General features: G+C 51.7%; 10 protein-coding genes across 10 annotated transcripts; 6 read left to right on the plus strand and 4 right to left on the minus strand.

Moving 5' to 3' along the window:
- The first annotated feature begins 511 nt into the window (after positions 1-511).
- Positions 512-2,369, plus strand: BDV17DRAFT_94963 (serine/threonine-protein kinase). The gene is made up of 2 exons (XM_073765390.1): positions 512-1,565; positions 1,616-2,369. Exons 1-2 carry the CDS (start codon positions 923-925, stop codon positions 2,263-2,265), a joined length of 1,293 nt encoding a protein of 430 aa, XP_073615218.1. The 5' UTR covers positions 512-922; the 3' UTR covers positions 2,266-2,369.
- An 811-nt stretch (positions 2,370-3,180) lies between these two features.
- Positions 3,181-4,332, plus strand: BDV17DRAFT_291602 (SDR family NAD(P)-dependent oxidoreductase; the record flags this gene model as incomplete). The annotated part of the gene is made up of 4 exons (XM_073762169.1): positions 3,181-3,346; positions 3,425-3,612; positions 3,710-3,861; positions 3,954-4,332. The coding sequence occupies 4 exons, from the start codon at positions 3,181-3,183 to the stop codon at positions 4,330-4,332; spliced, it is 885 nt and encodes a 294-aa protein (XP_073615219.1).
- Positions 4,333-4,520: 188 nt separating this feature from the next.
- BDV17DRAFT_264102 (cytochrome b5-like heme/steroid binding domain-containing protein) lies at positions 4,521-5,735 on the plus strand. The gene is made up of 4 exons (XM_073757975.1): positions 4,521-4,677; positions 4,736-4,769; positions 4,849-5,086; positions 5,140-5,735. The coding sequence occupies exons 1-4, from the start codon at positions 4,668-4,670 to the stop codon at positions 5,368-5,370; spliced, it is 513 nt and encodes a 170-aa protein (XP_073615220.1). The 5' UTR covers positions 4,521-4,667; the 3' UTR covers positions 5,371-5,735.
- A 36-nt stretch (positions 5,736-5,771) lies between these two features.
- ish1 (double-strand break repair enhancer MSC1) lies at positions 5,772-7,929 on the minus strand. The gene is made up of 4 exons (XM_073757976.1): positions 7,552-7,929; positions 7,432-7,482; positions 6,447-7,386; positions 5,772-6,396 (listed from the first exon to the last, which is right to left on the minus strand). Exons 1-4 carry the CDS (start codon positions 7,634-7,636, stop codon positions 5,922-5,924), a joined length of 1,551 nt encoding a protein of 516 aa, XP_073615221.1. The 5' UTR covers positions 7,637-7,929; the 3' UTR covers positions 5,772-5,921.
- Positions 7,930-7,983: 54 nt separating this feature from the next.
- Positions 7,984-8,451, minus strand: BDV17DRAFT_95522 (uncharacterized protein). Its single transcript, XM_073765395.1, has one exon. It carries the CDS (start codon positions 8,350-8,352, stop codon positions 8,029-8,031), a length of 324 nt encoding a protein of 107 aa, XP_073615222.1. The 5' UTR covers positions 8,353-8,451; the 3' UTR covers positions 7,984-8,028.
- BDV17DRAFT_95513 (PQ-loop repeat-containing protein) lies at positions 8,311-9,828 on the plus strand. Its single transcript, XM_073765394.1, has 3 exons — positions 8,311-8,508; positions 8,562-8,819; positions 8,868-9,828. Exons 1-3 carry the CDS (start codon positions 8,441-8,443, stop codon positions 9,442-9,444), a joined length of 903 nt encoding a protein of 300 aa, XP_073615223.1. The 5' UTR covers positions 8,311-8,440; the 3' UTR covers positions 9,445-9,828.
- Positions 9,545-10,938, minus strand: BDV17DRAFT_95508 (nuclear transport factor 2 family protein). Its single transcript, XM_073765393.1, has 4 exons — positions 10,460-10,938; positions 10,305-10,376; positions 10,062-10,163; positions 9,545-9,978 (listed from the first exon to the last, which is right to left on the minus strand). Exons 1-4 carry the CDS (start codon positions 10,547-10,549, stop codon positions 9,862-9,864), a joined length of 381 nt encoding a protein of 126 aa, XP_073615224.1. The 5' UTR covers positions 10,550-10,938; the 3' UTR covers positions 9,545-9,861.
- Positions 10,939-10,968: 30 nt separating this feature from the next.
- On the minus strand, positions 10,969-13,643 carry BDV17DRAFT_264118 (uncharacterized protein). The gene has a single exon (XM_073757977.1). The coding sequence runs from the start codon at positions 13,562-13,564 to the stop codon at positions 11,126-11,128; it is 2,439 nt and encodes an 812-aa protein (XP_073615225.1). The 5' UTR covers positions 13,565-13,643; the 3' UTR covers positions 10,969-11,125.
- A 56-nt stretch (positions 13,644-13,699) lies between these two features.
- Positions 13,700-15,084, plus strand: BDV17DRAFT_95545 (uncharacterized protein). Its single transcript, XM_073765396.1, has 2 exons — positions 13,700-13,921; positions 13,967-15,084. The coding sequence occupies exons 1-2, from the start codon at positions 13,809-13,811 to the stop codon at positions 14,994-14,996; spliced, it is 1,143 nt and encodes a 380-aa protein (XP_073615226.1). The 5' UTR covers positions 13,700-13,808; the 3' UTR covers positions 14,997-15,084.
- Positions 15,085-16,629: 1,545 nt separating this feature from the next.
- On the plus strand, positions 16,630-18,948 carry BDV17DRAFT_95549 (uncharacterized protein). The gene has a single exon (XM_073765397.1). It carries the CDS (start codon positions 16,729-16,731, stop codon positions 18,829-18,831), a length of 2,103 nt encoding a protein of 700 aa, XP_073615227.1. The 5' UTR covers positions 16,630-16,728; the 3' UTR covers positions 18,832-18,948.
- The last annotated feature ends 168 nt before the right edge of the window (positions 18,949-19,116 follow it).

Genomic DNA, 19,116 nt, shown 5'->3' on the forward strand with positions numbered 1-19,116 from the left:
CTGAAATACGGTGTGCATAGATAGCATGTCAATCATGAATCATTCGAGGCTGGAACCATACCGAGTAAAAACAGAAACACGGGCGGGCAGCCAGTCATAGCAGAGGGCGCCTGATTCCTGACGGAGTGTGGGTGGGGCAGCCACACCGCCATGAGCAGATTGGGGCAGCCAGTCGTTGGGATCCCACCGCGGCCTGTGACCAGTCAGAGCGGCCCAGATGTTACTCGCAATGTAACAGCTTCCGAACGGGCCTGGAGCACGGCGAAGACCACTAGACACACTAAGGGCGCACTAGCAGGGGCGGTGGCCACGATCTGAGCTGCCTTCGCCTCCTGGCTGTCCTGCCGCTGGTTTTATTACTCGAGCGCTGCCATCCTCCCCTTTTGTTACTAGTAATCTTACTTGCCCTCTTATCCTCATCCTCACCCTCCCCTCTTGATTATCCCTCCTGTCCTTCCCACTCCTCTTCCTCTTCCTTCTTGCTTGTTTGTGTTTTATATACGCTTCCGTTCGCCTTTCTGGTCTATACATATTTTACCCTTCCTTAATATCTGGATTGCCGGTCAACAAACAACAACTCTGCTTCAGCCCCAAGGACAAACAACCAAACATACCGCCAAGTCACCACTGGAAACCTGGCTCTGCTACAAGCCCACACCCAACAACAACAACTACACCAACAATAAACAATTCCTGGACTTTTGGATAGATTTGACCGACTCGCTCCTTCATGGCTTCTTAAAAGCGTCTCAATACGGTCCGATTTGGTGTTTGTGTGTCTGTCTCGCCAGCTGGATATCTTGCCCCCCGGATATTCCTCTTTTAGGATATACTACCACCCATCCATACGGAATACGGATAGGCCTACTTGTTCTTTCGCTCCCCAGGATCATTGAACCATCAACTATCAACGTCAACTGCCATGTTGGCCCCGCCTGTCCCCTTCATGTACCCTCACCCTTACCCTCACCCTCATATGCTTCCCACTCCTCCCCCGTCTCCCCCTCTCGCCCGCTGCTATGCCCCGGAAGACCGTCTTGGACTGCTCCTAGCCAACCGGCTTGAGCTCACCAGCATCCTCGGTGTGGGCGCTTACGGTGTCGTCTACACAGCTGTTGACATCCACACCGATGTCCTCTACGCTGTCAAGGCTCTCAACAAAGCTGGGCTGGATCCCCGCCAGCTCAAATTCCAGCAGCGTGAGATCAAGCTCCACCACAAGGCCAGTCAACATCCCAATGTCGTCTCTTTGGAGAGCATCATGGACTCCGTCGATTGCACTTATGTGGTCATTGAATTCTGCCCTGAAGGAGACCTCTTTTCTAGCATCACCGATAAGAGCCATTTTGTCGGAAATGATCCTCTGGTTAAGCGCGTCTTCCTCCAGATCTTGGATGCCGTCAACTACTGCCACTCGCTGGGAATCTACCACAGGGACCTCAAGCCAGAGAACATCCTGGTCACCGACCAAGGATTGACAGTCAAGTTAGCCGACTTTGGTCTTGCTACGACGGACTATCTCACCTCTGATTTCGGCTGCGGATCCACATTTTACATGTCACCTGGTAACGTTCACCCTTTTTGATTAGGTCGACAACGCTAACCGTCAGCGCAGAGTGCCAGCAACCAAACCCTCGCCCGATGTCGTATTATCAATCAGCACCAAACGACGTCTGGAGCTTGGGTGTCATCCTCGTCAACTTGACTTGTGGCCGTAATCCGTGGAAGCGTGCCTCGATCGAGGACTCCACCTTCCGCGCTTACCTCAAGGATACATTCTTCCTCAAGTCTATTCTTCCCTTGTCGGACGAGGTGGTCTGTATCCTCAGTCGCGTCTTCGAGATCGACCCATCAAAGAGGATTACCATCCCGGAGCTGCGCCAACTCATCCTGGAATGCCCTCGATTCACGCACAGCCCCATGACCCCTTGGGGAACAACCACTGGGCCACTCGTTAACTACATGCACCCTCCACAGGTCCCTGCCCCTGTTGTCGAGGACCTGAACGTGCAACCATCCACCTGCTCGTCTGACTCTTCTCAATACTCCGATGCTTTCTCCGCAGTTTCGGACGCTTCTTCCTACACCGAGGGCTTCTCGGACGTAGACAGCATGTCCTCCCTTGGATTCGACGTGGCCACCTGCAAGGACGACTTGCTGCTGGAGGACTCCGTGCCATGCAGTGACGTGCCGGAGCCTCTGGCGACGCCGGAACCTTTCGCGGTTTGTCAACAACCCTTCATCTATCCTATACCCGTCTTTTAGTTCGCGATTTTACGTTGATACTTTCACCACCTTCGCCTTTACCCTTCTTGGACATTTTTCGACCTATTCCCCCTGTATTATTTCCCCGGACCGCCACTGGGTTTCTTTTTCTACTGGACATACGATTAATATTTTGGCCCGGATTCCCGGATTTCCACTGGATTTGCCTTGGCCATGCCAAAGGAACCAATGGATTGCCGCAAGGATAATGCTTTCGCCCATCCTATGGATCGATCCACTGGAACCAGAATCTGGATGTTATTATAATATGTTGCACATGTTATTTCTTGGGAGGATTATTTGGCACTGCTTGGAATTACTATACGGAGCTTGGAGTTCTGATTTCTTGTTTCGTTGCTGTGAGAAATACCCCGGAAGATGAAGCTTGCATACACTTGACGTGTTTTGTTTTTTGTTTGGATATGTTTGGATTATATCAGGAGTTGGACGGCTGTGGTCACGTCACCCTTGGGATACCCGGAGATACCTTACTATACGGAAGGCAGGCTTCTTGTTGATACATAGTCTGGCTTATTTACTATGTGGAATGCGCGATGCGCAGAGCGAGCGATATAAATACGATACTACCTCGAAGTCACGATATACGTCCTCAAAACTTGATTTCATCGCGCTATAGACCGGTTCAGGCGCTGTTTCACCTCAAATGTACAAATTAGCAAACAGCTTGTGTACGAAACAGCTTTGTGTACTATATAGTTTCAACCAATTTGATTCTCCATCAAATATTAAGACTTGAAGTCTCGAGTCTCGACACTGACAGCCGAACGGCACTCGGCTGGACCTCAGCCCATGGGCCTCGGCAACTCCCCCGCAAAGTAGAAATTCCCCAAGTTCCAACTCTTTATCTAACCCTTCAACGCCTCCGTCTCACCCTTCCTCAAGAACAAAAGCAAAATGGCCTCCCGCCTCTCCCAACTAAACGCCCACCTCAACTACCCCAGCGGCCTACTCGCCGGCCAAGTCGCCATCATCACCGGCGCAGGCCAGGGCATCGGTGCCGAAGCAGCGCGGCTTTTCGCGAACGAGGGCGCGAAGGTCATTGTTGCTGATATTGATGGAGGTATTGAACCATTCCAAGCTCTTTAATCCACCCAGTTCCCTGAGAAAAATGGTTACCGGTTTACTAATTGATTAACAGCCAAGGCAAACGCCGTCGTGGACGCCATCAACGCCGCCGAGACGAACCGCGCCATTGCTGTGGTGGGAGATATCCTAGACGACAAGTACATCCAGACGCTAGTCGATAAGGCGGCTGAGTTTGGGAACGGCAAGATCCATACTATCGTTAATAACGCGGGGTTTACGTGGGATGGGGTTATTCATAAGGTGCCTACTTCTTCTTCTCCTTCTCTTTCCTATTCCTCCCTCCTCTCGCCCTGCCTGGGGTATTCTGTTTGCGATGGCTCGCTAACTGATGGGCTAGATTACGGACAAGCAATGGGACACCATGCTAGCCGTGCACAACACCGCGCCGTTCAAGCTTGTTCGTGCTGCGGCGAAGTACTTCCGTGTTAAGGATGGGGAGCCGAGAATTGTGATTAATATCTCGAGTACGAGTGGGTTGCATGGGAATGCGTATGTCTCCACCCCCCTCTACCCATCTTATCCTATATTCAGTCTACTACTCCATACTCCCTACCTAGCAACCATGCTAACCAGAAGAAAAGAGGCCAAGCAAACTACGCCCTCGCCAAAGCCGGTGTCGTGGGTCTAACCCGCACAATCGCCAAGGAATGGGGCCCGCAGTTCGGCGTGCGCAGCAACACAATCGCCTTCGGGTTCGTGAAGACGCGCCTCACAGCAGCGAAGGAGAACGGCGCATTCATTACGACGCCCGACGGGACGAAGGTTGCGCTGGGGATTCCGGGGAAACAGGTCGCTGCGAAGGAGGGCGGCGAGGGGAAGCCCAAGACGTATCCGGATATTCCGCTGGGAAGGCCGGCGAGCCCGGAGGAGGCGGCGAGGAGTGTGTTGGCTGTTGCGAGTCCGTTGCTTAGTTATGTTAATGGGGAGACGATTCGGGTTACCGGGGGGAGGAATATGTGATGGGTTTGATATATGGGATGGTCTGTGCCGAGAGCCATTTTGAAGATTTATTGAGATCATGAAGGTTAAAAAGTCTACTACGGGTAGTCTCCTGATCTTTGTATCGTTGTAAAGGAAAAAAGAACGAGGTCGACGCCGCCGTATATCTATATATATGCCTTGAATCCCAGGCACCCAGTATGAATCACGTGCCTTGGCCAAATGGAATGGGTTCCGTCATAGATTACCGACGGCTGAGTGCTGACAGTTGCCGACGATCATAAGCAAACACCATCTCCTCTCAAACCCTCAGTAAAAATCTACCATAGTCGAGTCTATCGCGCATTACTTCAATCATGTCCGCAGGTACGTTCAGTCCACTGCCACCCATAAACCCCAAAACAACAACTGACGAACCCCGCAGCAGACGGAACAGCTCCAGCTCCGCAAGCAGAGGTGTCAGTATCATCCATACTCAACCCTTCCCCTCTCCACAGGACCCAACCAAATCTAACCTAACAAATCCATACGATATAGCCTCTCAATCGCAACCCCCATAAACCTAATCCTCTTCTCCGCCTTCACATTCCTCGTCTACCTGCAACTCCGCTCCAAACCACCCGCTACCCTCCCCAAGGCGCCCCCCGCCGTCGTCTTCCGCACCTTCACGCCAAAGACCCTCCTCCCATTCAACGGTGAGAATAACCAGCCTGTTTACCTTGCCGTCCGAGGCCGTGTGTTTGATGTTTCACCGGGGAGGAACTTTTATGGGCCTGTACGTCCAACAATCTACACCTTGCAAATGCCAGTATTGATGTAAATGGCTAGGGCGGACCCTACGAGAACTTCGCAGGCCGCGACGCCTCGCGCGGCCTGGCACACCAGAGTTTCGATCGGGAGATGTTAACGGAGGATCTATCGGGGCCGCTGGATGACCTTAAGGATTTGGATGCGGATCAGTTGGAGAATTTGCAGGGGTGGGAGGAGCGGTTTCTGGAGAAGTACCTTGTTGTTGGGAGGTTGGTTGCGGAGGGGGATCCCGAGGCGCCGAAATCCTAGACCAAACTCTCGCTTTTCTCTATTTTGTGAGAAGGGTGGGTGATGATGCGGTTGGGTGCGCGAGATTTCAACATGCTGAGCAGAGGGGGATGAAGCGGAAGTCATGGGCGATATTGATATTACTGAACTATTTTTGGAGATATTCCGTTATGGTTCTTGGTTGGTAGCTACCAGCTATGGATGGTAGGGCTTCTACGGTGCTTAGTTTATCTCATATCATTCCATACTCAAAAAGCGAGGTCTTATGAGACACGATCTAATTTTACAGGGTAACCATTTGCGTTCCTATGAGTTCAGAATATACAACGGGCGATACCCGGCTCTGTCCTGGAGTTTCATGCTGGTAGCAGTCGTACAATGTTTCGGGAATCGGGATATATAACCCAACACTAACCACATAATTCTTAAGATTATAAATTGGAACTACCTATGCGATCACTAAACTGTTTTGACGAAACTGGAGTACATCGTAAAACCTCATTACAAAAGGAAACAAAAAAAGACATTCGTTCAATCATGCACCAACATCCCATCCCATACTAAATTGGTATTCACAGCTCAGATTTCCAATCCTCAGCCTTCTCCTCCGCCTTATTCCCCAGATTCTCCGCAGCCTCATGCCCCTGGGCACGGCCACTCGCAGCCCCAATCTTCAACTGGTCAAGCACCCACTGCGCCGCACCAGAGAAGTAGCTGTACAGCGCGCCCTGAGGCGTCGAAGTACCATACCTGAACCAGTGGGCGTTGCGGCGTGCTGTAGCGCGCAGCTCGTTGAGCTGAGAGCCCTGGTAGACAGGGACGCCGTAGGAGTCGAGGTACTCCTTTAGATCGGAGTGCGACCAGGTGTCGAAGGTGGCGTCCTTGGCATTGCCCATGCCTTCCTTGATGCAGTCGGTTGCTGAGGCGAGTTGGGCGCCGCCGGCCTTTGTGGCCTTCTCGTAGGAGATTTGGGCTTCTTTGACGAGCTCGTCGCGCGTTGCGCCAGCTTTGGTGGCGGCTTTGGAGTTTACCTTTGAGAGGTATTTCCTGGGGGTATTGTTAGTTATTGAGACGAGTGAGGTTAGGGCTGAACTTACTTCAGGTTCTCGGTGTCCCAGGTGTCAAAAGTCCAAGCGTTCCAGCCGGTGGCAGCCTTGTGCTTGTTGAGCCGCACCTTAGCAATGAGCTCGTCGCGCTTGTCCTTCTGGCGAACGGGAACGCCTCGAGCATCAAGGAAGGCTTTGAGACGGGAGTCAGACCAGGTGTCGACGGCGGTGTCGAAGGCTTCCTGAGACTTCAGGTCTGCGTTGTCGGTAGCCCGCGCGTACTCGTTGCCGGCTCTCGAAGTAGCAGCACCAATGTAGTCAGTGGCTGTTGAAGAAGCTGCAGAAGAGGCAGAAGAGGCTTGCTCGACAAGAGCGGCGCGGTTCTTTCGTGCCAGCGCAATGAGTTCATTACGCTTGGAACCCTGTGGGACGTGGATGCCATGCTCATCCAAGAACCGTTTGAGATCAGAGTCGGACCAGGCGTTGAAGAGGGCTTCACTCAAAGTCTCCTGAGCGGCATTGGCCGAATGGACAACAGAGGCAGCGATACTCTTCGCCTGGAGACTGGCGAGGCGAGTGTTTCGACGGACAGCCGCGATCAGCTTGTCCCGTGAGCTAGGCTGAGGGACAGGCCATCCGCGCTCATCGAGCCAGACCTTCAGATCAGAATCGGTCCATTGTTCATACAGCCAGTTTCCGGGGTAATGGGCAGCTTCGCCGAGCTTCTGCGCGACGGACTCGTAGTTCTCGCGTGCTGTCTTGAGAAGAGTATCGCGATGGCGAGGCTGCGGGGCAGGCACGCCATGTCGGTCGAGGAATGCCTTCAAATGGGACTCCGACCACGTGTCGAAAATCCATTCCCTGGTGTCTTCCCAGCGGTCGCCAGCCTTGTCTGAGAGCTGACCAAGGGGTTTCTGAACCTTGACGTCCCAATTCGTCTTGACCGCATTCTCGAGGTTCTTGCGATCAGCGGGCGAAGGGAATGGGATGTCTGAATTGTCAGCTTCTGTAGGATGTGGAGAAGAGGTTTTCTTACCATGATCAGAGAGCCATCGCTCTAGCTCCGTCTCGTGCCATTTGTTGTAGACTATCCAGGTGTTAGTAGAATGGACTCCAAAACATCGTCACGTATCATCACCGTAATTGCCCAACGCACCAGCTTTGCCAAACCAAGTGGACGCCCCCACCGCATCGGCGGCTGCAAGAGTGCACACCAGCCAGGAGGCTAAATGTAGCTTCATCGCTTGTGTTCGGTTGTTGTTCTAGTAAGATATGAGAGTTTCTGTAGTCGATTAAGGTGAAACTAGACCGAAAAGTCCCAAGTTGGAGTGCTCCAGAGAAGATATAAGGAGACGAGAACGAGTGTGGATATCTTAAACCAGGGTCTTCAAGGTGACCACCGAGTGACGTATGAGACGCATAGTTGGCGCACAGCGTTTGGCGTCATCGATGGAGGTGGCATTACTGGTTCTACCAAACATGGTGCTGCCAGTGGTGTCATTGTACGCTTGGCTTGGCTGCTGGAGAGATCAACCACCGATCTGACAATCATCTTACTGCATTTCACCAACCGATTATCCTTGTTGGCGCTGAAGCTATATCGAACTATTGAAGTACCGATCTACCGATGACGCTACCACCAAATGGGAAGGCGGTAAGCCATGCCAGAACCCTTCCTTAATGTCTTGGCAAAGGAAGCCGCGGCACCTGACGAAGCTATCCCTTTTGGGAAGTGCGGAGACAACCACCTTCTTCCCCATCGCCAACAAACGACCTTTTTCCATCGTCTATTCTTAGCTGTGATTTGTGATCGGTCACCGGCGCCCGTTGAGGAACACCTGTTAGAAAAAGCAAAACAGCTGGCAAAAAAAAGGTCTTCTCTTCGTGGCAGACGATGTGTTGACATGCGATCGGTCCATCTGGTCTGGTAGTCTGGTAACTGCCTCGGCCAGCTCATTGATCAACGCTTGGTCCAAGATAAGAGCTCTTACACAGGGAACTCCCGGGAATCTGCTTTATTCCGGTCTCGATACTTGAAGTCCGAGATGGCTGCTTCGAGCTCGCAGTGCGAGTACCTGGCATCGCCAGGAATCCCTAATTTCATCTTATCTATGTATGTTTTCCCTGAGTGATATGTATGCCCTCACATCGACTAACTATGACCAGCCTAATCGTACTCGGAATACTCGTTTCCTACCTCCCCCAATTATATCGAATCGCCACGTTAAAGAGCTCGTTTGGGATTTCGCCATACTTTGTGTTGTTGGGAACGACGTCGGGCACGTTTGCCTTGGCAAACATGGTGTCGCAACGGCAGAGCCTGCAAGACGTTGCATGTTGCAAGGACGTCAGCGGGCTGGCGTGCTTTGCAGGCCTGTTAGGGGTCCTGCAGGTCGCGACACAGCTGCTCAGCTTCTTCGCGATGTACGTCCAAAGATCGACCCAGACTATGCAAGGCTAACTTCTCTTTAGACTTACTCTTTTCGTCATATTCTTCCCGAGGGAATTATCCACACCACCGCCGCTTTCACCAACGCAGCAAGAAGGACCAACACATCGAACCGCACTTGTTGTGGCTGCTATATGCATCGCCCACGCGGCGATAATGCTAATCGTCACCCTGGCCGTTGGCTTCAAACAGCCATCCTCTCTGCAAGCCTGGTCGAACTTCTGCGGCGTCACAGCGGCCATCCTCGCGTCAATCCAATACTTCCCTCAAATATACACCACGCTTATGCTGCACTGCGTAGGCAGCCTGAGCATACCAATGATGTGCATCCAGACCCCCGGCGCCTTTGTTTGGGCAGGCAGTCTGGCAGCGAGGCTGGGTAGCAAGGGCTGGAGCACGTGGGGCATTCTTATCGTTACGGCGTGTCTGCAGGGCACCCTCCTGGTTCTGTCGGTGTTCTTTGAGTACCTTGGTCCTAATAAGGGCCATAGTCATGATTATAACAAGGATACTGCCCCGAGTCATTCGGGGGAGAGTAACGATGTCCAAGATGAAGATCGCCCCTATGAAGAGACGCCGCTTCTTCAGGACAGTCGTTGATTTGCCGTTTTTAGGCTTGAGTCGCTCACGCTCGATCAGACACCTAGCCTGCCTTTGATATGGTTCCTATTAGCGCCTCGATTTCTCAAGCTGTCAGAGTACCTGTAACTAGTTGACATGCGTCGCCTGATGTACATGTAGGGCATTTAGACATCTGCAAGTTAGGTCTCTCCAAGTCTAGTGGTGAAATCAAATGTTGGTGAAACTTCTAACTTTATAGCATTCATTTCAATGAGTAAACCAAGCGGTATCCCACAGAAGCGCATGAAAGTAACAGCACCATCTGTCATGCCAGTAGCATCAGCCGACTGGTAAAGAAGTGGAACGGCTCTTTCACCCTCTAATTCATAGTATCATAAGCCTCCGGTAAGACCACACTCATCTATCCTCCTTAGATCGTTATAGGGGGTAAATCGTTTAAGAAGAGTTGTAGATCAGACGGAAGATGTCGTTGAAGACGAAGTAGCTTCCAGTGCCGTCGGGAAGAAGCTGGAAAGTCTGTGTGTAGCTCATGGGCTTCTGCTCCTCATCGACCTGAATTAATTTAAAGGAAGAAAGGGAATCAAGTTAGCCATATCCGTTGTGCTTTTTATTCACCTGATTCGCAAGGAACATACCAGCAGAGCACCCGTAACCAGGACAAGGATACCGCCCGACTCGCTAGAGGGCTGAGCATCCAAGGTCGCAACCTGGTGCTGGACCTTCTGGAAGGGCAGAGACTATTTTTTCGAGTATGTTAGCACCCACAAAACACACCGAGAAACGGTTCATGATAATGATTCTCTGCTATAACCTCGGCCGAATAAAAGTAGCGGTAAAATGACAAATGTGCACGTATGGGTTGTGTCGGCATTACTCACAGTGAGCTTCTCAGTAATAGCAGCAGCGCCCTGGGTGGCAGAGTTCTCGAAAGTGAGCATAGACTGGTCGCGCTGTTGAAACCCCAACATGGCATCGTTAGCACTTTTGTTTCTTATAAACTACCGTAATCATTGAGATATGGCGTAAAGCGTACGTAGAGACCGGCGAGACCGCCGCGGTTACTATCAAAAGTTCGATAGTAGAAGTTGACGAATTGCTCTGTTTGAATGATGTTAGGTTCCATCTCTGTCTCCTATTTTCGTGTTTGCTTCGCGGGGTAGCAGGGGTCGGATATGGACGGTCGCAATGGCGATCGAGGTAGGGGTGACGTACGAGCAACCTCGGTGAAGTCTAAAGTAGAGAGAAATGTTAGCGCATTGCTCTGTTCATAATGTGCGAAATCCTTTGATTGTGAGGTTTGTTTTGTTGGAGGGGGTTGGTTTTGGAGCCTCAAGGAGGGGCAAAGCAAAACATTGTAGGAAAATGCGACGGGAGCGGAGAGTCGTACTAGACATGATTGTGTTTCTGTGATGGAAAGAGATGCGAAGAGAGCGAAGTTTGGCTTGGATGCGAGAAATATAAGGAGAAGCGAGAGAGTTATTGCCCGATCAACAGCCTGAAGAGAGAAGCCTGAGGAGGAATTCCCGAGAGGGGAGGCAGTTGTGGGGCTGGTGCTAATTCTGCCTTATATTCCGGGCACCAATTAATCTAGAAGCACTACGAACTATACAGAAGGCTTTTATCAGTAGCAGGCATCATCTGGTCCAGATAATTTGGCTTTAATTATGCATAAGTCATGGTATACATTCCAACAGTTGTTCTACCCTTCCGAGTCTGAATCCGCAAACATATCCTCCGCTCGAGGCCGTGGTTTGCGTACTGGCCCGGATGGCGTCTCTGAGTCTGGGGGTTTCTCTGGGACATTTTCAGGCTGCTCCCTCGGTTTGTTCCCTTCTGGCGCCGTGCCTTCCTCTCTGTCTCCTTCAAGCGAGTTTTCATCAGCGTCCTCCAGATCGCTGTCTTCCATCGGTTCTCCATCAATATCGCTTATCGGCTCCCCGTCCAAGTCCATGGCTCTTGCATCCTCTTGGTCGATTTCCATCAAGGTCGGTTTCGTCTCAGGTGGACGGTTTGGATCAAAGCGTGGACCAGAGGACTCCTCATCAACAGCCTTCCAGCGGCTTTTGTTCTTAGAGAATGCTGCCGCCGCTTGTTCAGCCTCTGCCTTTTCCTTCTCCTCTTTCTCCTCCTCTTCCGTAAGCGGTGGCTTTTCGAATACCTGAAAGAAGTATTCCTGGCTCGACTGCGGAAAGACACACCATCCTTCCCATAGATGTAGAAGGGAGCCTATACTGCGTTTCCACTTCTCTGCCCGCAGTCGTCCCCAACTGAGATCCTTTTCGAGTCTGCCAAGGTGTTCAAAGACTTTATGTGCTCTCAATGCTGATTCAAATAACTGTCGGTATCGCCAGGCATGCCGCACGCCGCTGGTAGCGGACGAAGAGAGGATATCGGAAATGAGGTAAAGCCCAACTAGTTTCGCAGACGATGTATCCAGCTTCTCCTTGCCTGCCCCATCTGCTGGGGCTGCATTTACCCCATCCCCATTCTGCTCCTTTCGGGCAAGGCCCCTCTCCAATTCACGGTCAGGGTTCGCCCCAGTGTAAGCATAAGGCTCGATAATGTTCGACATCAACATCTCCACTACTTCATCAGCCCCAGCACCTGCGTGTTTAATAGCGAATGCGGTGACCCGCGCCACATCACCTTTGCGTAGCTTTGCATGAGTCGTCGGAAGCCGGGCGAGAAGGTGAGCTAATTTGGCCTTCTTAAGTGGATTCATATGGCCTAGTCCTTCATTGCTCGCTCCGATCCCGTCACTAGGAGGTGGCCCACCGTGTTGCCGTCGGTCGTCCTCTCCGTCAGACATGTCCTCGTCTGAGGAGTCGTAGTCCTCGTCAGAGACTAATTCATCTAACCGAGTAGTATATTCAAATGTTAAGCGCGCTTCTGGGGAGACCCAGCTTGCACCGTCTTCGAAGACTGGCGTAAATTGTTGCAGTGGTGCTCGTTGGCCCTTTGAAGGGCTATTTGTGATAATGGTCCATAGCTTCCATCGGTAGTATACCCCTCCAGGGCTTCTCGCGTCCCAAATCCAGGCCCATTTCTCCTCTCTTTGGACCTCCGGCCTACTCATGAGGAGAGCCTCAAACTCAGGCCCAAAATTCAGGAGATTCTCCAAAGTCTTGTGAATCAGCCTCAGCTGCTTTAAGTCTGATGGTGCTTTCACTTCCACCTGTGTAGTGGAGGCGTTGCCACCATAGGACGCGCCATAGGAGCTTGGAGGAGCAAACCCGCCCCGGTGCAAACCGGGCGGCGGAGCGCGATTTAGTCGGCCTCCAAGCTCCGGTGCAATTGACTTTGCACCGAATGGAAGAGAACCCGTCGATGAGGGACCGACAGGAATAGCTGAACCAATTGCGGCGGATGAAAGATGCCTTGAGATAGATAAGTAATACCCCCACCCTAAATATCGGTTTTGCAAGGCACTGACACTGCTATCAATATCAGAGGCAGCTGACTCACTGGCAAGAGTCACAATGGCTGAAGCCGATTTTCGTTCAGTAGCAGACTGGCCTGATGGTCGCAGGAACTTGACACTGTCGACGTTGAGCACAGTCGGAATAAGAGATTTGACCACGGACTGGGACGTCCCAGGAGGTAAAGATGCCAGATATAGTGTCGGTTTAGCCGCAGCCCACTCAGCCTCCTTCGCGTCCGCCGCCGCCGTGTTCTCGTCGTCCGATGTGCGAAAAGCACCTCCAGGCCCAGCGGCACCATTATCGAATCCTAGCGCCCCCTGCAAAGAATCTCTATTATTCCGGTGCAAGGGCTGGAATCCCTCGTGATTGCGTTTGCGAGACAGTGATGGCGGAGCCGGCCCTAATGTTCCAGGACCACTCATGCGCGGACCAGAGCTGGTGAAATGCCGTTTCGCAGGTCCTCCCCCAAAACCAGGGTTCCTAATCCCGAATCTGTTGTTCTGCTTCGCCTCGAGATTTGAGCGCTCGGGGGCGGCCGAGGCATCATTTTCGAACGACTTGACGAAATCCTCGTAGACTGCCGCTGTCTCAGCGCGTTCGCGGGCACGTTTGGCTTCAGCTTCGGCTTTCTGGCGTTCGAATAGCGACTTCTTGGCTGGGGCGGAGAGCTTTGACGAAACCTCGGGGAACGCCTTGGATTTGGAGTCCTCCGCCATATCAACGATCTGCGCAAGCGGCAGGCCGATACTTTTCGAGAATGTCCTCAGATCTGATGTCGAGTGTCAAGAGTTCAACTTCGATGCGATTGTTGCGAACGGAAAGCTGTCGGAGAGGAGCGGAGGCGGGAGATCGACTGGTTCCTCAGGCACACATTCAACTGTGAACTACAACTGCTCGCCAACTCTCTTCTTTGCGTCATTATTCTTTCCAAGACTTTGTCTAATATACACTCAAATAGCAATGGCTGCCGCCCAAGTACAGACGCTTCTCCGATTTCTCTCCCAAGATGCTAAATTGCCCTTGGCGACAGCCATGGGTAAAGTCAACGAGCTTCTAAAGGCGGATATGACAACGTATGTAACAGACTTGACGTTGACAATATGTCTGACCTATTATAGACCTGAAGCCATCTCCAAGGGAGGCATCAAGCCTTTACAGGCGATATTTAAAGATGACAAGATCGTGAAACAAGTGCTTAACGCTGCAAGGAGGGTATCTAAAAAACGCGGCGCCTCTACGGAGGGCGCAGAACCATCGCCCCAGAAGAGAATTAAAGCATCATTGAAAGAGGATACAAGGACCCCATTTGCAACTGAGAGCGCACTGGCTCTCCCAGTCTCAACCGCTAGTGAAGAAGAACTCTCGGACATCGTGCTACTCACAAATAGAGCACCATTGTTGCTTGCATTTGCTGTTTGTGTCTTGAAGTATACGATGCCTGAGCAGCCGATTTCGAGCAGGCTTAGCCTAGCCCAAGCCGTCGTCAGCGCCAATAGCCGCTCAAAAGCTGTCACCTTGGGCCTCGAGAGTGGGCCATCGGCGGAAAAAGAAGGATGGGGCGAGGGTCAGCCTACGGTGTCTGTCTTGGGTCGAGATATCAAGGTGCTGAAACGATGGGACTACAACCCTCGCGAGGGCCAACCTGAGGGGTCCCAGGACTTGGAAACTGCATCCGATGAGATATTAGGCCAATATTCGGCGCATGAACCAGAGCCTGCACCGCCACTTTGGGGTATTGATACCGAAGCATTGAAGAAAGCACAAACAGATCGCTCCGAATTGGCCGCAAACGCAGATATAGCGCTACCAATACACGCTGCACAGTCAGCACGCGCATATCTTTTTAAGTCGTCCCTCCCATCCCCAAGCGAGGAGTCAGCAGAGTCAGCGTTGACCAAGAGGAAGAGCCACACACAGGTTGAGGCGGCAAAGGAGGTCTGTTTGGGACAACTACTACGGTCTATTGACTCGGTCTGCCAGTCTTGGGCCTCCACTTTGCGTGCCGATGAACTTGACAGACGTGCTTGGGCTTGGTACGTACGTGTCAGGCCTTCTGTTCAAGGCGGAGTTCAAGGATGGGGAGAGAAAGGAACTGTGAGACTGTCGGAGATCCTGGCCCTGAAGAGGCAGCCGGGCGAGCACAAGTGAAAAGTCAACAAAGAGCACGATGTCAGAGAGACCAGTACCGTTGCATGCGAGTATAAAAGTTACTCGTAGCAGTACAAAGAAGCTGGGTCTACAGAGGCCGCTTGTCCGGCCAACCCTACCTTGGCGCCTCTTTTAGAAAGGATTGCCATAACAGCCGCGATGATGACAATCCATGCATGCGATTACGAGGCCTGAGACAATGTCTTTGTCCTCGAATGGGAGGCCATCTTAAATCGGGTAAAGTTTCTGCGTCATGCGTTGCAGTGTCCAGGGCCGAGAGTGAACGAAGGGGGAAGATTAAATGGTTCGAAATTAGATGCCAGACATCGGCAGAAAGCCTACCTGAGGTCTGCACAATTCCTTGGGTCGGATCTTTTAGGTCTCACCACAAGACCCTCAACTTTGGGCTGATTCCAGATAGCCCGTATTGGAACCACGCCTAGATAAGGTCAAGGTTATAACTCAATTGATCGTATGTTTTCCTGTAATTAACACAGCATTTTGAATATGATTTGTTGCCGAAGTATGCCTGCGTATCGAGGAGCTGGTCAAGTGACCTCATTGCTCTCCTTGCAATCTGATGACGACGATGATGAGTTTTCTGGAATGCGGAGAAATCCTCAACCTTCCAAGGGACTGTCTGTCACAACGGGGCTTTTCCGGGTTCAGGCAGATACGTAGCGTTATCTGCCGCCTTGCAGGGCTGCAAAACACAAAAGTAGTTTGGTTCCACCTCGCCGCTGGTTCCAGCGGTCCTGCCTCCATTAAGTTTGTTGGAATCGTTCCTGAGTGAAACCCTCCTGATGCCACTACTGGATAAAATGGTCATCAGGCATCAACAGTCTTTCGGATAATGGTTGCGACGTTGCAAGGTTTCCCTGATCCTTGCCTCCAACATCCACAACTTCACACTGCCAAGGACCGGCGGGGAACAATCGGTTGAACGACCAAGTTTAGTGACATGTTTCCGAGATGGCTGTCACGGTGATAGGTTGTCCCATGCTGCCGTTCGCTCTTTTGCATCGCTCCCAAAGCGTGTAATTTTCTGCACCAACCGAGGATGCTCCGGGATAAGTGTTTCGTGCGAACTTAGTGAGCTGAGAACTGAGGCGCAGCATGCATCACTAAGAATAATCGGGGTAAGTGGGAAGCGAGCGAAAACATGTCTTCGAGGTTGACAAGTAGCCAGTCGCTGTCATTTGCAGTAACAGTAATGATAGCCAGAATGACATTGGAATTTCAAGTTGTTCTTGCCGGTAGATACTTCCATGGCAATGATGTAGACAGTCTTCAGTAGCAGTCTGCCGAAGTTTTAATGCAAGACCCAGTGGATAATTCCCTCAGCCAAGGCTGGAAACAAACTGGTCCTGAACGGGGATCCTTCTTCCTCAGGCTGCCACTCCTTCTCTCCCTCTCTCATTCTCTCCTCCCTCGTATCAGAGATCTGCCTCTTCATCAACCACCGACAACCTACCATCCCGCCATCTTTCCGATTCTATCTCCTGGCTTGCCCTGCCATTCTCGCTTCTGCTAGTTTTGTCGGCATCTTACTTTCCAATCTGGGTCGCGGTATATCCATTCCTTCGTCGTCCAACCCCTCCGCGCCCGTTCCGATCGCTCCTTTGCCGTGAAACCGCCAGCCTGATTCGACTCGATTTGGGTGACGGTCTGAGTCAAAAATCGTTAATATTGATTGAGCAGACCAGGAAGCCCGTCAGGGCTGTATAACGCCATGTCTGGGCGTCTATCCTCCGATCATACTCGCTCCTTCTCGCAGTCTTCTCGATCTCGATCGGGGCCGACTCAGAACCCTGATTCAATGCACCATCCGTCTACTCCCGGGCGCACTTCGAATCCCAACATCTTTTCGGACGAGTACTCCTTAGAGCCTATAGACCCGGAGCAAGTGACACTCACGCCTCGAAGTTTGTCCATATCGTCGATTGCCTCATCACACACCCTTCGATCTTCGTTACCACATCAACAGAAGCTATATGCCACAACCACGACCGATAATGAACCATTAGAGAACCCGTTTCGAGATGATGCTCGAGTCTCTTTCGAGGATGATACCGCTCACAGATCCAGTCTGCCTCAGAAAGGGGCGGACTTAGCCTATCGCAACTCTGTTACGTCAAATTCAACAGCCCAGTCGACGGCGCAACGCAGTCAGAGCACGTCCTCGCGCTTCTCCATTCCACCCCGAGCTCTTAGTCCTTATACTGGCGCTACTGGACCCAGTCACCCCTACGCGATGTACCCGCAGATCGGTGTTAGTCGCTCGCCCAGTGTGGCCACCACCTCGACTATCCGTCCGGTCGACGCGCCTTTAACTGAGTCAAACGGGCCGCAGCACCCATATGCGATGTATCCACAGAACGTTGTGGTTGAAGAGGGCTTGGAGGACTCGGTCATACCGCTTGGATTCCCCGGACATAATCAAGAAGCGTATCAGAGGCCACCTAATCGCGCTGCTGACGATGTTGGTGATCTAATCGGCCCAGATGGTTATACTGAGCAGCTTCCACCTTATTCTCGTTACCCAGAGGGCGCTTCACCCAAGCTAGAAGCCACCGTTGTTGCACTTCCAGATGTCCCACCTATTGTGGATCAATCTAATGGTAGCAACGAACGGGAACCTGCGACGTCGGATGTATCTTCAAGGACAGTGGTTGCTGGCAATCAGCCGACTGAACGAGGGGGAGGTGCCCCGGATGAACCGGCACCAACCGGTGTTATGGCTTTTGAAGAAAAATTGAAGAGGAGGGGCCAGAAAAAGGTCTGTTGCGGGCTACCGGTTTGGACGTTGGTCTTGGTGTCTGTTGTTATGATTGTTGGAGGGAGCATAGGAGGTGCCATCGGTGGCATCTTGGGGGCTAAGAAGGCTGCTGAAGAAGCCAGCGATGACTCCGAGCCAACTATTTCCACCATAACCGTTCCTCCTCAGACGGACGCTACACCGATTTCTCAAACCCCGTACAACATGCCGGCTATTCCAACAGGCAAGTTCGCCATTCCGGCCGAACCGAAGAATCAATCGAAGTTTTGTATTCAGGATCAAGATCAAACACCATCCTGGGGCTGTTACAACCAGAGGCCTATCCCGATTGAGATTGGTGGAGACAAAGATGATAGAACGATCGAGTTCGACAGCAACACGTTACCTAGTACACTGACATACGGTGCTCAGGTGCCGTTCTTTACCGAAACAACCATGCCACTCGATCTAGTGATGGATACAAGCGACCTTAGTCTTGGACCCGCCCTGTCCTTCTTTACGTTCTTTGACAAACTCGTCGTTGTTCCAGAAGATACGTTCTCATCATCGGATGTTTCGAGACGTAGTGTCTCAGAAGATGAGGTTTTCGCTGCCGTACACCACCGCAAGCGCTCGAGCGATGTGGGCGAACGACCATGGTTCTGTTGGTGGAACAGCACAGCTATGGAGTTTTTCCTCTACATCAATCAAACAACCAAAGAGTCGCGGTACTCTCTCGCTGGCTCAAGCTCGAGTAGTGAAGACGAAGACGACGACACCAAAGTCTATACGGCGGATTCGTTGTCAAAACGGGCGGATAGCTCACTGGACAATTATCCTCGCAGGATCAAGATGGAGGAAAAGCGAGACAACTATCAAGCCCACCCCCCTTACTGCCAACAAATGCAAGTCATGGATAACGGCTCGCTTGAGTCGGTATCTCCTGAGACAATTGGCATCAGTGTGAGCGAGCCAAAGCCGACAACGACCGTCAAGGGCTCCGGCAGCGCCACTCAAACTTATACGGCAAAAGCACAGTACCAGAGCATATGTTATTGTGCTTCATTGACCGACTAGTTTAGCGTTGGACCTCAACCAATCGATCAAGATTCTGCGACAGCTGGGACGGTAGCGTCGGCGTTTTTAGGGCGGTTCTACGGTACATCTATGAGCTTTTCGGTATATCCTTGTGTGGTCTACATTACCTGTTTCTCGGCGCGATGGTTTTCTCTTGTCTTCATCTAGGATGTCATGTCTTTTTATCTGTTTGGCTATGACCCTTTTGTTTTTCTGGCCGATATAGTGCCTTCATGATATCATTTGCCTTTGCCTTGTTGCAATGTTCTGCTATGCCTCGACTTG

This window comes from Aspergillus undulatus (assembly GCF_047715775.1).
Source record: "Aspergillus undulatus strain CBS 261.88 unplaced genomic scaffold BDV17scaffold_26, whole genome shotgun sequence".
Taxonomy (NCBI): domain Eukaryota; kingdom Fungi; phylum Ascomycota; class Eurotiomycetes; order Eurotiales; family Aspergillaceae; genus Aspergillus; species Aspergillus undulatus.

Bases quoted from the DNA above. Each gene is read 5' to 3' on its own strand.
- BDV17DRAFT_94963 (XM_073765390.1), top strand. From the start codon at position 923: ATGTTGGCCCCGCCTGTCCCCTTCATGTACCCTCACCCTTACCCTCAC. The intron at 1,566-1,615 runs GTAACGTTCACC...CCGTCAGCGCAG, and splicing joins CACATTTTACATGTCACCTG to AGTGCCAGCAACCAAACCCT.
- BDV17DRAFT_264102 (XM_073757975.1), top strand. The intron at 4,770-4,848 runs GTCAGTATCATC...CATACGATATAG, and splicing joins CCAGCTCCGCAAGCAGAGGT to CCTCTCAATCGCAACCCCCA. The intron at 5,087-5,139 runs GTACGTCCAACA...GTAAATGGCTAG, and splicing joins GGAGGAACTTTTATGGGCCT to GGCGGACCCTACGAGAACTT.
- ish1 (XM_073757976.1), bottom strand. From the start codon at position 7,636: ATGAAGCTACATTTAGCCTCCTGGCTGGTGTGCACTCTTGCAGCCGCC. The intron at 7,387-7,431 runs GTAAGAAAACCT...CTGACAATTCAG, and splicing joins GCGATGGCTCTCTGATCATG to ACATCCCATTCCCTTCGCCC. The intron at 6,397-6,446 runs GTAAGTTCAGCC...CAATACCCCCAG, and splicing joins TGGGACACCGAGAACCTGAA to GAAATACCTCTCAAAGGTAA.
- BDV17DRAFT_95522 (XM_073765395.1), bottom strand. From the start codon at position 8,352: ATGAGCTGGCCGAGGCAGTTACCAGACTACCAGACCAGATGGACCGAT.
- BDV17DRAFT_95513 (XM_073765394.1), top strand. From the start codon at position 8,441: ATGGCTGCTTCGAGCTCGCAGTGCGAGTACCTGGCATCGCCAGGAATC. The intron at 8,509-8,561 runs GTATGTTTTCCC...AACTATGACCAG, and splicing joins CCTAATTTCATCTTATCTAT to CCTAATCGTACTCGGAATAC. The intron at 8,820-8,867 runs GTACGTCCAAAG...ACTTCTCTTTAG, and splicing joins CTGCTCAGCTTCTTCGCGAT to ACTTACTCTTTTCGTCATAT.
- BDV17DRAFT_95508 (XM_073765393.1), bottom strand. From the start codon at position 10,549: ATGGAACCTAACATCATTCAAACAGAGCAATTCGTCAACTTCTACTAT. The intron at 10,377-10,459 runs GTACGCTTTACG...GGGTTTCAACAG, and splicing joins GCGGTCTCGCCGGTCTCTAC to CGCGACCAGTCTATGCTCAC. The intron at 10,164-10,304 runs GTGAGTAATGCC...TCGAAAAAATAG, and splicing joins CTATTACTGAGAAGCTCACT to TCTCTGCCCTTCCAGAAGGT.
- BDV17DRAFT_264118 (XM_073757977.1), bottom strand. From the start codon at position 13,564: ATGGCGGAGGACTCCAAATCCAAGGCGTTCCCCGAGGTTTCGTCAAAG.
- BDV17DRAFT_95545 (XM_073765396.1), top strand. From the start codon at position 13,809: ATGGCTGCCGCCCAAGTACAGACGCTTCTCCGATTTCTCTCCCAAGAT. The intron at 13,922-13,966 runs GTATGTAACAGA...GACCTATTATAG, and splicing joins CTAAAGGCGGATATGACAAC to ACCTGAAGCCATCTCCAAGG.
- BDV17DRAFT_95549 (XM_073765397.1), top strand. From the start codon at position 16,729: ATGTCTGGGCGTCTATCCTCCGATCATACTCGCTCCTTCTCGCAGTCT.